Raw genomic sequence first — 17,914 nt, 5'->3', positions numbered from 1 at the left:
ATTTTTTTTTATTTGTTCATGTGATGTGGGTGTCGCTGGCAAGGCCAGCATTTATTGCCCATCCTTAATTGCCCTTGAAGGTGGTGGTGAGCCACCGTCTTGAACCACTGCAGTCTGTGTGGTGAAGGTTCTCCTACAGTGCTGTTAAGTAGGGAGTTCCAGGATTTTGACCCAGCGACGATGAAGGAACAGCGATATATTTCCAAGTCGGGATGGTGTGTGACTTGGGGGGGAAAGTGCAGGTGGTGGTGTTCCCATGTGCCTGCTGTCCACATCTTTCTAGGTGGTAGAGGTCGCGGGTTTGGGGAGGGGCTGTTGAAGAAGCCTTGGCGAGTTGCTGCAGTGCATCCTGTGGATGGTACACACTGCAGCCACAGTGCGCCAGTGGTGAAGGGAGTGAATGTTTAGGGTGGTGGATGGGGTGCCAATCAAGCGGGCTGCTTTGTCCTGGATGGTGTCGAGCTGCTTGAGTGTTTTTGGAGCTGCACTCATCCAGGCAAGTGGAGAGTATTCCATCACACTCCTGACTTGTGCCTTGTAGATGATGGAAAGGCTTTGGGGAGTCAGGAGGTGAGTCACTTGCCACAGAATACCCAGCCTCTGACCTGCTCTTGTAGCCACAGTATTTATGTAGCTGGTCCAGTTAGGTTTCGGGTCAATGGTGACTCCCAGGATGTTGATGGTGGGGGATTCGGCGATGGTAATGTCGTTGAATGTCAAGGGGCGGTGGTTAGACTCTCTCTTGCTGGAGATGGTCATTCTCTGGCGCGAATGTTACTTGCCATTTATCAGTCCAAGCCTTAATGTTGTCCAGGCCTTGCTGCATACGGGCACAGACTGCTTCATTATCTGAGGGGTTGCAAATGGAACTGAACACTGTGCAATCATCAGCGAACATCCCCATTTCTGACCTTATGATGGAGGAAACGTCATTGATGAAGCAGCTGAAGATGGTTGTGCACAGGACACTGCCCTGAGGAACTCCTGCAGCAATGTCCTGGGACTGAGATGATTGGCCTCCAACAACCACTACCATCTTCCTTTGTGCTAAATATGACTCCAGCCACTGGAGAGTTTTCCCCCTGATTCCCATTGACTTCAATTTTACTAGGGCTCCTTGGTGCCACACTTGGTCAAATGCTGCCTTCATGTCAAGGGCAGTCACTCTCACCTCACCTCTGGAATTCAGCTCTTTTGTCCATGTTTGGAGCAAGGCTGTAATGAGGTCTGGAGCCGAGTGGTCCTGGCGGAACCCAAACTGAGCATCGGTGAGCAGGTTATTGGTGAGTAAGTGCTGCTTGATTGCACTGTCGACGACGCCTTCCATCACTTTGCTGATGATTGAGAGTAGACTGATGGATTGGATTGGATTTGTCCTGCTTTTTGTGGACAGGACATACCTGGGCAATTTTCCACGTTGTTGGGTAGATGCCAGTGTTGTAGCTGTACTGGAACATTAAAGTCACTGATCTCAAAACAAAGATGCTGACTTTTGAGGCTTTAGAAATCTGTTTCCATAGTAACTCATCATGTTCAGATGTCTGACCTGGGGGTCTATAACAATTACCAATAATTAGTCCCTGCCCATAAGCTTGGTCCGCTTGAACCCACATAGCCTGAGCTGTACCTAATGAGGCAAAATCAAGTCTCTCTCGAGCGGTTAGTTTCTCACTGATTTAAAAATAGCAACCCCACCTCCTTTGACCTACTCTATCCTTTCTGAATCCCTTGGAGCCTTTTAGGTGAATTTCTGTCCCATCACTTTCATCTAGCCTGGTCTCAGAAATCCACAAAATATGTAATTTTTCCAAGACAGCATATGATTGTAGTTCTAACAATTTGTTTCTAACACACACATTTACGTAGAAACAATATTAAGGTCTCCCACCTGCCTTCTTAGAGTTATTTATTCTTATATGCCCCCTTTCTAGTTTAACTTATGTTTAGAATCAATGCAATGATGTTTTCAATGCCAAAACAACTTTTGCTTCTTCCTTATTTCTTCAACCTCCATTTGTTAGGAATTGGCCATTGTTTCAAGTAGAAAAATGATCTAGAATACTTGTTAAGAAAACATGTGGCCTGGATGTCCACTCTCTCCTGTATTGCAAACTAGATCTGAAATAGGCCTCCCAGGTTTTCTTTCATCATAGGCAGCAGACACATTCTATTGTCTCGTATGAAAGAAATAGTGTACCATTTTTTAAGTCTCTCCGTCCCATGTGGTGTAGGGAGAAAGCTTTCGGAAAGATTTATGATGTTTTCACATTATTGCTTTTAGTAAATGTCATAAAACAAATCGGAATCATTTGACTCCTGCTTTGGACGGCAGCCTCCTTATCCTCTTCAACCAATCTGGCATTGGCCCTTTCAAGCTTTGCAGCAGCTTGCCACATCTATTGGCAGGCTTCAGAATTAATACCAAGCAGCATGAGTCCTTCCTGTAAACAACACCCTTTCTTTGTTGTTTTCCATCGTTGTATTTTTCCACATGTGAAATTTCTTACAAATATTGAAGAAAGGGAATTCTAGCCTTTCATAACAACTTGCCCTAAAGATATTGTAAAATCTGTCAAAATTGGAATGGTTCCAGTGTCAAATTACCAAAGGTGCTGATCCAAAGAAACAAATACTCTCAACAAATACTCCCATTTAATATTTTATATACATCGGAGAGGTCCCCTCTTAACCTCTTTCTTTCCAGACTACAGAGCTTGAGCTTCTAGAATATTTCATGGCATCTCCTGTACAGTTGGGATCAGTCTTTTTTGATTTCCCCTGCATTATTTGGATTTGGATATCGCTGGCAAGGTTGGCATTTATTGCCCATTCCAAGTCGCCCTGAGATGGTGATGGTGGGCTGCCTTGAACAATCAAACGTGAAAATACTTAACTGGAGGAGGGCTAATTTCAGTCAGTTGAAAGGGCATCTGGCCCAGGCGAACTGGCAACAAAGATTTTCAGGTAAAACAGTCATTGAACAATGGGAGTCCTTCAAAGAGGAGATAGTTTGGGTATAGACCAGGCACATTCCCACGAGGGGGAAAGGAAGGGCATCCAAAGCTAGAGCTTTCTGGATGACTAAAGGTATAGAGAATAAAATGAAACTGAAAAAGGAGGCTAATGATAATTGTCAGGCTCACAATACAGTAGAGAACCAAGCTGAATTCAGAAAGTACAAAGGAGAACTGAAAAAGGAAATAAGAGGGGCAAAGAGAGTCTATGAGAAAAGATTAGCAGGTAACATAAAAGGGAACCCAAAAGTCTTTTATAAACATATAAATAGTAAAAGGGTAATCAAGGGAAGGGTGGGGCCAATGAGGGACCAAAAAGATCACCTTGTGGAGGCATGGCTGAGGTACTATATGTGTACTTTGCATCTGTCCTCACTAAAGCGGATGCTGCCAATGTCATCGTAAAGGAGGAGGTTGTAGAGAAATTGGATAGGATAAAAATAGAATAAAGCGGAGGTACTTAAAAGGTTGGCAGTGCTCAAAGTAGAAAAGTCACCTGGTCCAGATGGGATGCTTCCTAGGTTGCTGAGGGAGGTAAGGGTGGAAATAGCGGAAGCTCTGGCCACAATCTTCCAATCCTCCTTAGATTTAGGAGCGATGCCAGAGGACTAGAGGATTGCAAATGTTACACCCCTATTCAAAAAAGGGGAGAGGGATAAACCCGGCAAATACAGGCCAGCCAGCCTAATGCGGTGGTGGGGAAACTTTGAGACAATAATCTGAGACAAAATTAATTGTCACTTGGAAAAATATGGGTTAATAAATGAAAGTCAGCACGGATTTGTTAACGGCAAATCGTGTTTGACTAACTTGATTGAGTTCTTTGATGAAGTAATGGAGAGGGTTGATGAGGGTAATGCGGTTGATGTGTATATGGACTTTCGAAAAGCGTTTGATAAAGTACTACAAATAGACTTGTTAGCAAAATTGAAGCCTGTGGGATTAAAGGGACAGTGGCAGCCTGGATACAAAATTGGCTAAGGGACAGAAAGCAGAGAGTAGTGGTGAATGGTTGTTTTTCAGACTGGAGGGAAGTATATAGTGGTGTCCCCCCAGGGGTCTGTATTATGACCAATGCTCTTTGATATATATTAATGACCTGGACATGGGTATACAGGGCATAATTTCAAAGTTTGCAGATGACACAAAACTCAGAAATGTAGTGAACAGTGAGGAGGATAGTAACAGACTTCAGGAGGACATAGACAGACTGGTGAAATGGGCAGACACATGGCAGAAGCAATTTAACAGAGAAGTGTGAAGTGATGCATTTTGGTAGGAAGAATGAGGAGAGACAATATAAACTAAATGGTACAATTTTAAAATGGGAGCAGGAACAGAAACCTGGGGGTGTATGTACACAAATCAAAGGTGGCAGGACAAGTTGAGAAGGCTGTTTTCTTTTTAAAAAAAGCCTACGGATCCTGGGCTTTATAAACTGAGGCATAGAGTACAAAATCAAGGAAGTTATGCGAAACCTTTCTAAATCACTGGTTAGGCCCCAGCTGGAGTATTGGCAACAAACTTTTGGAAGAATGTCAAGGCCATATAGAGAAGGTGCCGAGGAGATTTACTATAATGGTACCAGGGATGAGGGATTTCAGTTACATGGAGGGACTAGAGAAACTGGGGTTGTTCTCTTTTAGAGCAGAGAAGGTTAAGGGGAGATTTGTTGGAGGTGTTCACAATCATGAAGGGTTTTGATAGAGTAAATATGGAGAAACTGTTTCCAGTGGCAGAAGGGTCGGTAACAAGACGACACAGATTTAAGGTAATTTTAAGATAATTGGCAAAAGAACCAGAGGCGCGATGAGACAATGAGACATGAGTACAGAGAATTCACAAGGTGGATTCATTAAAGGTGGTACACTTTCTACAGTGACTCATAAAACTGCAGGGAAAACACCAGGCTGGGATGAACTCTACATGACCTCCACTAGCAACAGTCATGAACTGGCCAAAACTTGTTCCAGTAGGTGGGCTGTTGGTGATTGATATTGACACCAACTGAGTGATGTGCACACCCAGTCCCCAGTCAATGCCCAGGCAAATTGCATTGCCTCTATTGGTGTAACCTTGGACACTGCCCAAAATGGTGTTTCCAATGCCAAATTACCTACGGTACTTTTGCAAACAAACAAATGCTCTCATCCCTAACTTTGGCTTAGTAATGATTATCTCCCTCACAAGATAGAATGCATACTCAGAATGGCCTGGACCAATGGAATATGGTATCAACCATATTATAGACTCTGGCTTCAAGCAGTTTGTTTAGCTCTGCAATCATGCTAGCTGTTGACCAGTCTCGGGGTTAATGGTGTAGTCGGTGGACTGCAGTGGCTCCTCCCAGCCAGATAAGAACATAAGAACATAAGAAATAGGAGCAGGAGTAGGCCAATCGGCCCCTCGAGCCTGCTCCGCCATTCAATAAGATCATGGCTGATCTGATCCTAACCTCAAATCTAAATTCATGTCCAATTTCCTGCCCGCTCCCCGTAACCCCTAATTCCCTTTACTTCTAGGAAACTGTCTATTTCTGTTTTAAATTTATTTAATGATGTAGCTTCCTGGGGCAGCAAATTCCACAGACCTACCACCCTCTGAGTGAAGAAGTTTCTCCTCATCTCAGTTTTGAAAGAGCAGACCCTTATTCTAAGATTATGCCCCCTGGTTCTAGTTTCACCCATCCTTGGGAACATCCTTACCGCATCCACCCGATCAAGCCCCTTCACAATCTTATATGTTTCAATAAGATTGCCTCTCATTCTTCTGAACTCCAATGAGTAGAGTCCCAATCTACTCAACCTCTCCTCATATGTCCACCCCCTCATCCCGGGGATTAACCGAGTGAACCTTCTTTGTACTGCCTCGAGAGCAAGTATGTCTGGAACAAGATGAAGGTGTGGCCCTGTAAATGTAAGTTGTGGGTAACCGTTTAAGTAAACACTTCATCTGTTTATACAGTTTAGTGCTCTTATTCTGTAATAAAAGTTAAAGGAATGAAACTGTCTACCAACCAATCAGTTCAGGACATTTTATTTCTCTTCCTATTTTCCCCTCTGATTTCCTCCTCTAAAGGTGGTCATTCATGCAGTGTTACAGTTCCAATGGCCCAGATATCTTGTCCAAGTGGTCAATTGTCTGAACACAATCGGTGTTCGAGGTATTTGACAATGGGGGGAATCCGAGCCAATTTTGCTCCTGTTCCCCCCCCCCCCCCCACTCTATGGCCCAGAATTTGCTGCCAAAATAATGGCGAGTTTAATAGTGCTCAGCCTTATTAATGTGTATTGTCCAGCAATTTATGGCGAGGAAGAGATACCCCATGAATTACGAATTGCCACAAGTTGCTGGACGATTTGCACCGCTTCACCAAACAAAAACAGCAGCTCGTCCTCATCCTCCCTGTGAGTTTTGCGAAGTTGCTGCATTTGCACATTAATTGCCCATTAAACTCACCGCAGAAAGTTAGGGCTAGTACTTAACAGTGTAAGTACCTTTTTTAATGAGAATTATGTTCCTGCAATGCCAATCAACCTCTCCAGCCTAGAAAGGGAACAGTTTGATCTGAGGCGTCTCATTCCTACAGGTAGTAAATTGTTGGACATTTAAAAAATGTCTTACTTTTCCTTTGTTTCTTCTCTCTCTCTCTCTTAATCTTTCTTCCCCTCTGTTTACTTCCCTTTCTGTATCTGATTTGACTCAAATTCACCCTCCTTCTCTGTTGTTCCTCTGTTTCTTTCTCAATCCTTGAATCTCATTGGTTAAGGAGATAGACTGTTGGTCCCGTTGTTCACTAAGGTCCAAGTTGCCCTCTCAAATCCAGCAACTTACAGGGCAAAACTTTTTTGAGCTGAAGGGTGAGGGAAAAAGTGTAGCTAACAAGGCATGCCGTGAGATGCCTCGCTCCAGCAAAATCTGGGCCGATGTCCACACGCTTTTACTTCCACTTCATGGCACAAAAACCAAAAGTTGGATTGCTTTCCTTTTCCTGACTACAGGGATACTGCAGTTATTGGTGTTTCATCTCTACAAGCTAACTGAACACATACCATGGACTTCCTTGGTCTGTGTGGCTCATTACCCAACCATTTGTTAGATTTACCCACTGAGCCATCGTGGGAGTAAGTTGTTCAGAGGTATTTAATTTAAAATTAATCAATGCCTTTGCATAACTAAGAGTTGAAGAATCTTGGTGCAGGAGACTGGAAAATTTTCCCCATGTACTTTATCTGGAGTGTGTCATCCATTTTTAGTCCCGATATAGCAATGGGATAGATGAAGAGTTCATTCCCTCCGCATTGTACCAACAATGTCCTTGTGGCTTGAATGAGACACAGTTGCTACCAATTCAAGTTGAATTAGTGTAGTTTTGTGCAGTCAGCTCACATGCAAAGGAAACGAGTTTGAAACTGCCCAAATGATTTTCACATGGTGCATTTATGTTCAACAACAGCTTGCGTTTATATAATGCCTTTGATATAGTAAAACGTCCTAAGGCGCTTCACAGGAGTGTTAGCAGACAAAACTTGACACCAAGCAAAGAAGGAGATATTAGGACAGGTGACTAAAAGCTTGGTCAAAGTGGTAGGTTTCAAGGAGGAGAGAGAAGTGGAGAAGTTTAGGGAGGGAATTCCAGAGCTTAGAGCTTCGACTAATGAAAGCACGACCTCCAATGATGGGGCGAAGGAAAGGGGAGATGCACAAGAGGCCAGAGTTGGAAAAACGCAAAGGTGTCGGAGGGTTGGAGGTTACACAGATAGGGAGGAGCAAGGCCATGGAGGGATTTGAATACGAGGATGAGAAGTTTAAAATCAAGGCGTTGGTGGACCGGGTACCAATGTAGGTCAGCGAGGGGTGATGGGTGAACAGGACGTGCAGAGAAAGGAGTCTTGCATCCCATTATTCATCGCTGGGTTCAAACTTGGGTCCCAAAGGTGAAAACCATGCTGTAACTCAGTATATCATCTAGTCCCCATGTTGTCTTAAATAAGATATCAGTGAAGAGGCAGTTGAAGACGTGGTCTTTCTGTCTCTATAGTTAATGCCAGCTGGTTTAACTGACTTTGAAATCCAGCAATCCATTTAGACCTACGTATCTTCACACTGGCATATAAACAAAACCTGGAATATTTGCAGATACTTAGATGTGTGATGTGATTTTTTTTTCTTTTGTAGAATTGATGAGATTTGGCTCCAGCAGTTATAGAGGAAGTGATTCATTCATTGTGCTTGCATTAACTGGGTGCAATGCATTCTGCTATCATGGTGTTTCTCTCTGGTCTTTCTCACAGGAAATATTTGCGTGATGTGGATCGTCAAGTGCTTGCCAAGCGGGCATTCATTTTCACAGTGAAAGTGCTTGAGGACAACTTGAAGGAATTATCTGGGGTAATGCTACTAATTATTACATTGTTAATCGTCAAGAATGTTTTGATGGGCCTTTTCCCCAGTAGACGGCATGTGAGGTTGGCTGGGCGCACACTCCATCCTAACTTGCTTTCTTCTTCCCTCTGGTAGAAGTACCACCTCCAGGAAGCTTGGCCAAGATTGGGAACTTGGTACTGATGTCACAGCTGTGCTATTGAGGAACCTACATTTCATTTTTTTTTAAAATTATGTTTTCATTTCTGATGCTTTTTAAGTTTGTCAAAGCAACTTTGTGACCTCAGCAAGGGAGCTGTGGTTTTGAGGGGTGGAGTGAGCTCTTCTTGAATAACTAGTTTAAATCCTGTGCTGTGACAAGCCAATCTTGAGTTGGCGCACTAAGAGAATTTTTCCTGGTAGTGGTAGGTGGATTAGATGGATGGGCAGCCATTAAATTTAAGGCTGCTACGATCCGATTAAGGAGCAAATGCTTTAATACCTGGAAAGAAGGTAATGGCAGAGAATCCTTTCCTAGCCTACAGGTTAGAAAAAGAAGGATGTTATGGATTTGGGGAGGGGGAGAGCGAGTATTTGCTGTCCAAGAAAGGACATGTCAAAGCGTTAGACTGTTAACTGGGTCCATATAACAAATATTTTCCTCCATTATTCTATCGATTTGCTTGTTCTATCGATTTGTTTAGGTATCTGAAGACCAGATTCCAAAATCTTCAGGTTCTCCAATGGGGGAGATGACAACAGATGTTTCAAACAAGCCCAATGCTGAGGAGCACAAGGGTGTTGTAGCCAAAAAAACCACCATCTCTGATGGGCCTTTAAGAAATACAGAGAATGGGGTGAAAGATATTCCAAGAGGCCAGTCCCCCCAGGCTATGGACATGGAGCAAGGGGACAAAAATGATAAAGTAATGGGTGACCTCAGCAAACCAAGCATTGGCATAGAGGAACCAATGGAACTTGACAGCTCTGCTGAACAACGAAAATTGGATTTTTCGTTCAAGCCTCGCAGTGGTTTGGATCCAGAGCTGAACAAAACTGTTGGTGTTACTGAGGGTAAGAGCCCTGAATGCAAACCTGCTGAACTGTCTTTGGAGGAGTTGAGCATCAGTTCAAAGCAGCAAGGATCAACAGGAACATCACACGTCATGGCTAGCCAAGTGGTCAGGAAAACAGGCAGGAAGAGAAAACTGATAGATGACACAGAATCTGGGAAAACGCTGCTGTTGGATGCATACAGGGTCTGGCAGCAAGGTCAAAAGGTTATGACTGTTGATCTTGGAAAGATTGAGAAAATCATGTCGGAGACCTACATGCTGATTAAACAGGTATAGTACATTCATTATCTTTTTAAAATCTAATTCTTAGGAGAAGTATTTATCTTTATTTAAAAATGAGCAATTAAAATGTATACAAACCAACTCTGACCTCCTCAAAAGTATAATCTACAGATCGTTACTGGTAAAGTGTCCCAGTGTTGAGCTTCTCCGGCAAATTCACTTGATTATGGAGATTCGCTGCAGAAGTCACAAAGAACAACCCTGTTCATCACATTGCTATGCTAGATGACTTAGCATTGCTGTGGCATTACATTAGGATGTGCATGTGTATATGTATCTTATTAAACTATCTTATTTACATCACATCAAAGTGAATGAAAGGAGGAATGGGGAGATCTGGGGGCGAACTGAGTGTCTCTGGTGAAGGAGAAAGAGGAGAACTGTTAATAAGCTGGCTGTTTCCCTGCCAGGGAGAAGTGGAGGATATTTTGCACACCACTACTGAGATGGCAGGGTGGCTGAAATGTGTATTTGAGCAGTCATTTCCCAGGAAGTAAATCTATTTTATGTGGGGTAATGTTAGTTGTTTTGCATGAAGAACTGGCCTGTTCTCAAATTGTGGGATGTATTGGAAGGTAGTCTGCAATTTCACGCACCCTAATCTCACTAAGAACAGCACTACCTCGTCAGAGAAAATGCCAAAAATTTGCAAAATTTTCAGTATCCCTGAGTAAGAGGAGATCTACAGATCGTTACTTCTTCTTCTCAAGCCTGTCTGTAAAGTCAGTGGCTAGGTGTGCTTTTTAACCAGTGGAATGTGGTGCAATATGCACGAATGAAATAAGACACAAAAATACAGCTTGACACTGAGTGTATTGTGAATATTTCACTTACTGGTATTTCTGGGATTTGTGACATGGGGGGAATTCTAACTGCCCTCCAACGGGCAGGAGAGGGTGTGGGGGGAATAAATTGTTCAATATGTGAAATCCAACCCCAAACCGGCGTGAATGCGCCGCCTTCTGGTATTACTGCGGCGGGTTTGGGGGTGTCTGAATGATCGCTTTGGAGAGAAGGGTCAATGATTTTAATGTTTAATGAGGCTCCGTTGCTCAGATTTTGGCAGCCATTTCAATTTATCTCTCCTCACACCCCCGTGATGATAGATAGATAGATGGAGATATATATATATATATATATATATCTTTTTTCCTCCCCCCTGTGATGGAGAGCTCGCTCACTCTCCTCCTCACCCCCCCCCCCCACCCCCAGATCGAGAGCTCGCTCACTCTTCTCCCCCCAAGCACAGATCACTCAAAGCCTCAAGATACTCCGGGGGTTTCCAATCCCAGAATAGGAGCCTTGCTCCAGATGGGCACAGACTGTAACCAGAAACTTTGGGGTTTCTGATGTTCACTTCTCTTTTATTGGAGCATCAACAGCCATGTTTGTAGTTAATTTAGAATTCAGGTTCACATGTGGCTGATTTGATCTTTCATCTTCTGTTTTTGTTTGGGATAATCAGGGGATTACCTGTTGGTGACCTGTTTAATGTAAGCGGTTTGGAATTGTGCCATTAGGCCAGTAGTTCTCATTTGGGACTTTAATTTAGCTCTTCACAAGTTAATGTATTCAGTGTTGCAGGAAGAAGCCCAGGAGCAGGTTTTTTTTTATTCGTTCACGGGATGTGGGCGTCGCTGGCAAGGCCGGCATTTATTGCCCATCCCTAATTGCCCTCGAGAAGGTTAAAGATCATTTCACAGCTACGTTCTGAGCGCATGTCAGTCAGGTTCCGATTGATTTTAGAAGGCTTGCCACATGGAATAATCCTCAAGTTTACTAAACATTACTGTCTAGATCAGACTGCTGCACATAATTCATTTGCTAGATCCATTCTGTCAGTTTGTGTTCTCAGCCCCCCCTCCTGAATTGGCATTGATTTGGTATACTCCTGCGGTGTGTGTGTGGTAGCATTAATGAAGATAGGTAGATTACCATCTGGTAGGGTCATCTTCATTCTTTGAATGATATATCCATCCTCCACACACCACAATCCCTCCCATCCACCCCTCAGCCCCTACTGAGGGTAGGTTTTTGGAGGTTGGGGTTTGCTACTGAGTTTCAATTTGGATTCAGATCAAATCAAACTCGCACAACAGCACAGATTCTGGGCTTTCTATGACACAGGAATAGTAGATCACATGCCATACCGTCTGTCTGTAAGGCCGTGGCCACATTTAGTGTATGTGGTTCCCCAAAAACGATCAAGCTAGACTGGATTCCTGTGGTGTGCTGAAGCAATGAAGAAAATGCTGTAAGGTAGGCAGTCTACTTATTTAGGAGGTGATTTAATCAGTAGCTTGCAGAAAGTAAACAGTTCCTTCACTCGACAATAAATCAACTTGCAGTAAATGCGTTCCATCATTTTATCTTGGAATTTCCATGTTGTAAAATCTCGTCAATGAGTTCTCTCATTGTCCCTGTTCATTCGGTATTGTTCTGCTTCCAAGATGGACTGAAAAAGCTTTGAATCATCTTCAGTACAGTGCTGACCCCTATCTGATGACAGCCAGCCATGCACGGTTACAAAAAAAATCCCTTTAACTCCGTCAACCTCTGCTAACATTTGCCTGTTTCTAACTTACGTTTTTTCTGTTTATTTCATTGCCTCTCGCTGAAGAAGCAGTTTCAAACCACAAATGAATAACAGTCCAATCAATTTCAATTTAGACAGTTCAGCACCATCCAATCACAGAACTGGGGCTGTCTGTCATCTTTTTAATAGAAGGCCTCTGGTTAGCAACATTTCATAAATGGAATATTTATTGATGTGGCTTTTAGTTACTATTACCTTGTAAACACCCTGAAGCTCTGGCAGTACTCCACCTTGTGCACAAAAAATCTCCCCACATCCTGAGGGCTTGGGGCAGGGAGCACAGTGTTCTATATATTTTATCTGTACTGAGCTGATATCAGTATTATGTCTCTCATCAAGATTTTGCATTTGTCCCTTGAAGGCTTTGTTGAATGGGAACTAGGAGCAGTAATTGAGGCTGAGGTCGGACTAGTTCCACTCGTCTTGCGTCTGCAGTGTTTGTGGTGGTGAATGATTGGAAGTCGCAAAAGACTCCACTGCCACTTTGACCACGTGCTTATCTTAAAATGGCCAAGTCGGCATGGCTGTAAGATAGTTTGGAGACTCCATGGAGGTGGTGTTGTGCCTGTCTGTCTGTATCTCTCTCTCTCATAGAAGTAGAGCTTCATCTCACTTCAAAAAATAAAATCTGTTCTAATTTTTTCCATTTGTAATTTTAGATATGGTATTATTTTAAATTTGAAATGAACTTCAGGCAGTAGTACCTCTAAAGGAAGCTCCTAGTACCTGTAGCATGAGGACTGTGCTAAGTCCCAGAACTCAGAACTGAAGCTAATCAAATTAGTGGTCTCTTGAAAGATGATGGTTATTTCATCTGTAAACTCCAAAATGCATCACAAATGGTTTTATTTATGGGCAACAATTAATGTATGTAATTTTGCCGACTGGAGAAATAGACATTCATTATTTGTAATGGTTGATTTAGCAGGAAATACGTTGAAAGCAAGGGTGTCTTCACAATTAATACCTGTCAGATGAAAGAACTCCTTTGATCCCCTGTGTTGTATTCCACCTTGGCGATCCAGATGAATGTTATAATAGGTGCAGGTTTTCCCTGATGCATCAGTTACCTTTCCATCAGCATTATTTTTCCACATTGAGGGGGTGAAATGGAACTCTGCGGAGCAGAGGCACACCACATTATAACCTTCAAAGATGCTCTATTTTCAAGACAGTTTAAAGCAGAGTGTAAGTTAAGTATTTGTATTGCTGACTGTTCGGCTGTATTCCTTTTAGTTGCTAATATCAGTCAGTGGGATGAGAACGGACCTGGCCCGGGTAAATTGGAATCGAAGATTGGCAGGCAAAACTGAACAATGGGCAGCCTTTAAAGAAGTGATGGTTCAGGTACATTCCCAGGATGGGGAAAGGTAGGGCAATTAAAGCCAAAGCTCCCTGGATGACCAAAGAGATAGAAAGTAAGATGAAGCAGAAAAAAGGGGCATATGGTGGATGTCAGGTTGTTAATACGTGAGAACCAGGCTGAATCTAGAAAGTTCAGAGGGGAAGTGAAAAAGGAAATGAGAGGGGCAAAGAGACAGTATGAGAATAGACTAGCGGCCAACATAAAAGGGAATCCAAAAGTCTTCTATAGTCATGTAAACGGGTAGTAAGAGGAGGGGTGGGGCCGATTAGGGACCATAAAGGAGATCTATGCATGGAGGCAGCGGGCATGGCTGAAGTACTAAATGAGTACTTTGCATCTGTCTTTACCAAGGAAGAAGATGCTGCCAAAGTCACAGTAAAAGAGGTTGTTGAGATACTGGATCGGCTAAAAATTGATAAGAGGTACTAGAAAAGCAAGCTGTACTTAAAGTAGATAAGTCACCCGGTCCGGATGGGATGTATCCTAGGTTGCTGAGGGAAGTAAGGGGGGAAATTGCGGAGATACTGGCCATAATCTTCCAATCATCCTTGGAAACGGGAGTGGTGCCAGAGGACTGGAGAATTGCAAATCTTACACCCTTGTTCAAAAAAGGGTGTAAGGATAAACCCAGCAACTACAGGCCAGTCAGTTTAACCTCGGTGGTGGGGAAACTTTTAGAAACGATAATCCGGGACAAAGTTAATAGTCACGTGGACAAGTGTGGATTAATAAATGAAAGCCAGCACAGATTTGTTAAAGGCAAATCATGTTTAACTAACTTGATTGAGTTTTTTGATGAGGTAACATAGAGTAAATGAGGGCAATGTGGTTGATGAGTATATGGACTTCCAAAAGGCGTTTGATAAAGTGCTGAATAATGGGCTTGTCAGCAAAATTGAAGCCCATGGAATAAAAGGGACAGTGGCAGCATTGATATGAAATTGGCTAAGTTAGAGGAAACAGAGAGTAGTGGTGAATGGTTGTTTTTCGGACTGGAGGAAGGTATACCGTGGTGTTCCCAAGGTGTCTGTACTAGGACCAGTGCTTTTCTTGATATATATTAATGACTTGGACTTGGGTGTACAGGGCACAATTTCAAAACTTGGAAGTGTAGTGAACAGTGAGGAAGATAGTGATAGACTTCAAGAGGACATAGACAGGCTGGTGGAACGGGTGCACACATGGCAGATGAAATTTAATGCAGAAAAGTGCGAAGTGATGCATTATGTAGGAAGAACGAGGCGAGGCAGTATAAACTAGAGGGTACAATTTTAAAAGGGGTACAGGAACAGAGATCTGGGGTTATATTTGCCCAAATCTTTGAAGGTGGCAGGGCAGGTTGAGAAAGCGGTTAAAAAAGCATACAGGATTCTGGGCTTTATAAATAGAGGCATAGAGTACAAAAGTAAGGAGGTTATGATGAACCTTTATAAAACACTGGTTCGGCCACAACTGGAGTATTGTGTCCAGTTCTGGGCACTGCACTTTAGGAAGGTTATGAAGGCCTTCGAGAGGGTGCAGAAAAGATTTACTTGAATGGTTCCAGGGATGAAGGACTTCAGTTACGTGGATAGACTGGAGAAGCTGGGATTGTTCTCCTTGGAACACAGAAGGTTGAGAGGAGATTTGATAGAGGTATTCAAAATCATGAAGGGTCTGCACAGTGTAGATAGAGAGAAACTGTTCCCATTGACGGAAGGGTCAAGAACCAGAGGACATAGATTTAAGGTGATTGGCAAAAGCACCAAAGGCGACATGAGGAAAAGCTTTTTACACAGCGAGTGGTTAGGATCTGGAATACACTGCCTGAGGGGGTGGTGGAGGCAGATTCAATCATGGCTTTCAAAAGGGAACTCGATAAATACTGGGCTACAGGGATAGAGCGGGGGAGTGGGACTAGCTGGATTGCTCTTGCAGAGAGCTGGCATGCACTCGACGGACCAAATGGCCTCCTTCCTTGCTGTAACCGTTCTATGATTCTGTGAAATCCAGTTGGGAATTCAGGGGAAACTTCTTTACCCAAAGGATGGTAAGAATGTAGAACGGGCTACCACAAGGAGTAGTTGAGGTGATTAGCATAGATGCATTTAAGGGGAAGCTAGATAAACACATGGGGGAGAAAGGAATAGAAGGGTATCCTGATTGGGTTAGATGAAGTAGGGAAGGAGGAGGCTCTTATGGAGCATAAACGCCATATAGACCAGTTGGGCCGAATGGCCTGTTTCTGTGCTATAGTTTTGATGTAACTCGATGTCATGGTGGGCAGCCCATGCCACCTCAGGTGTAAAATAACTAGGTAAAAGAGCAATTGTTAATACTCCAGTTGACTGGCGTTAACAGCATGTGTAAATGTTATAAATTTCTAATTACAGAAGCCACATGTCTGCCCTCGAGAGTTGGTTCTGTTATCTACTATTGTCTTTATTCACTTACCTTTCTCCGTATTTCTCTCTGTTCATCTGTTTTTGTTGCTCTCCTTTTGGGACCAGAGTCATTGAATCGAGTAAATGCAGAAAGGGCAGAGGGTGGCGAGCTCTGAGTTGTCAACATGTGCATGACTTTGGTTTGATGTGAATGCATTCTTGGGGTTGGGCCTTAGGATGTCAAGCACAGGTGTGCTGGCTCCTGGATCATGTGGGTGTGGGGAGTGTAGTGACTTCTATGAATTGGGGAGGGTCAATGCAGGATCCAGACTGTTGACTTGATATGGAAAAGGCAGATGTCACAACAATTGGAAGGTTGGGATTTATTGATTTTATTAATGTATTAATTATGTGCTAATGTTTATTTTTAGGGGGTTGGAGTGTCACAGTGGCTGCATGCCACAAAAAACATTCTCATACATGATGTTTTTGTGACTGAACCAATCAAAACCACATAGGATCTGATTAGTGCCTAGTGACACAATCTGGGATCTATTCGGTTCCTGATTCTGGAATCTGATTGAAAGAACTGATCTGTGGGATCTGATTATTTGATTAAATTTCTAAGTTGTTACAGGTTGATCTCTGGTCTTGTGATCCGGTTGTGCAATTTAATTGTTTGAAGGGGTCTATGTTTTACGATTTTACAATTGGAAGGGACTCTACAGCACTGAAATATGGACATACACTCACACAAGCAGAAAGATTTTATATGTTTACAAGTACTTTACTGATACCACAGAAAGCATCACACTATAAAACTAAGTGACAGTGATTTGTCTGGTGCTACAATAACCAATACCATTGTGCGTTTCTCTACGTTAAATAACATCAGCTGTCCCTTAGCCCCATTCCTTTAATTGGTGCAGATCTGTCAATCATTTGAACTCGTTGACCAGCCATATAGTTGGTGTCATCAGCAAATGATACATTCCAAAAAAATGATACATTCCAAAAAAAACTTATTGCTAACCTGTTATTAACCAGCAGATGAAAAGTTTTCTCTCTGTGACCATCCAATACACTGGCAAAGAACTGTAATTGAATTGAATACCATATGATTTAGGCTTGTAGTATGCAGTGTGACATGACCCCACACCAAGCTCTTTGTAAGTAAGGAACATTCTTTTTCAAAATTGATTTTACCTCGAAAAATAAATTAATGCTGGACCTGGCTCCAAGGAGTGTTCTATGCATTAAATTGAAGCTATATGATCTGCCAGAACAATTATCTGTAAACTTATAGCATTGAGCTGTGGACAGCAGTGCTGGAGAACTGAGCAGACCCAGTGGGCAGTCCTTCACTCCTCATGTTCTTGGAATAAACAGGAAATTTTACAATTGTGTTTCTTTCCATACTGGTGCAAAAATGTTGTCGTAATCTTAAATGGATTAATAAATGTGACTGTTTACATTAGTGGAGGTGTATATTCCATTTAGCAAGAGTCTGCGAGGCTGACATTTTTGTTTCCCTTTCCTCTGGCTAAGACATTCCAAATTTGAAAATGAATTACTGTGTTTTGTTTTGATCTCCTGGCAACGCAAGTTACTGTAACTACAGCAAACTCTGCTGCTGTTCTGTTTGCTGGTAGTGACCAGGCTTGCGGCTTCTGATTTCAGCAAATGGAGAGTTTGGCTTTCGCGTCCCGAGAAATACCTGGTGGACAAAGTACTAGCGCCTGTCGTGGTGATATTAACCCCTTCACTGTGGGGGGGGGGGGTGTCGGTGTATATATTGTAAATATCAAAAGTCCAGACTGTGCTGTGAAGTTTCAGTTGTTTGAGAGACATGA

At 42.8% G+C, this 17,914-nt stretch overlaps 1 protein-coding gene across 3 annotated transcripts in view; it reads left to right on the top strand.

The window, feature by feature from the left end:
• cabin1 (calcineurin binding protein 1) overlaps positions 1-17,914 on the top strand; it is a 483,310-nt gene that overhangs the window by 337,252 nt on the left and 128,144 nt on the right. For all 3 annotated transcript variants that reach the window (XM_068005469.1, XM_068005470.1, XM_068005468.1), the window contains exons 30-31: positions 8,309-8,405; positions 9,083-9,724. In XM_068005469.1, coding sequence (XP_067861570.1) covers positions 8,309-8,405; positions 9,083-9,724 — 739 coding nt within the window. The remainder of the gene's footprint in view (positions 1-8,308; positions 8,406-9,082; positions 9,725-17,914) is intronic.

The sequence above is a fragment of the Heptranchias perlo genome, chromosome 25, assembly GCF_035084215.1.
Source record: "Heptranchias perlo isolate sHepPer1 chromosome 25, sHepPer1.hap1, whole genome shotgun sequence".
NCBI lineage: Eukaryota > Metazoa > Chordata > Chondrichthyes > Hexanchiformes > Hexanchidae > Heptranchias > Heptranchias perlo.
Note: the sequence above shows the minus strand (reverse complement) of the source record. Positions and strands in the feature narration are given on the sequence as shown.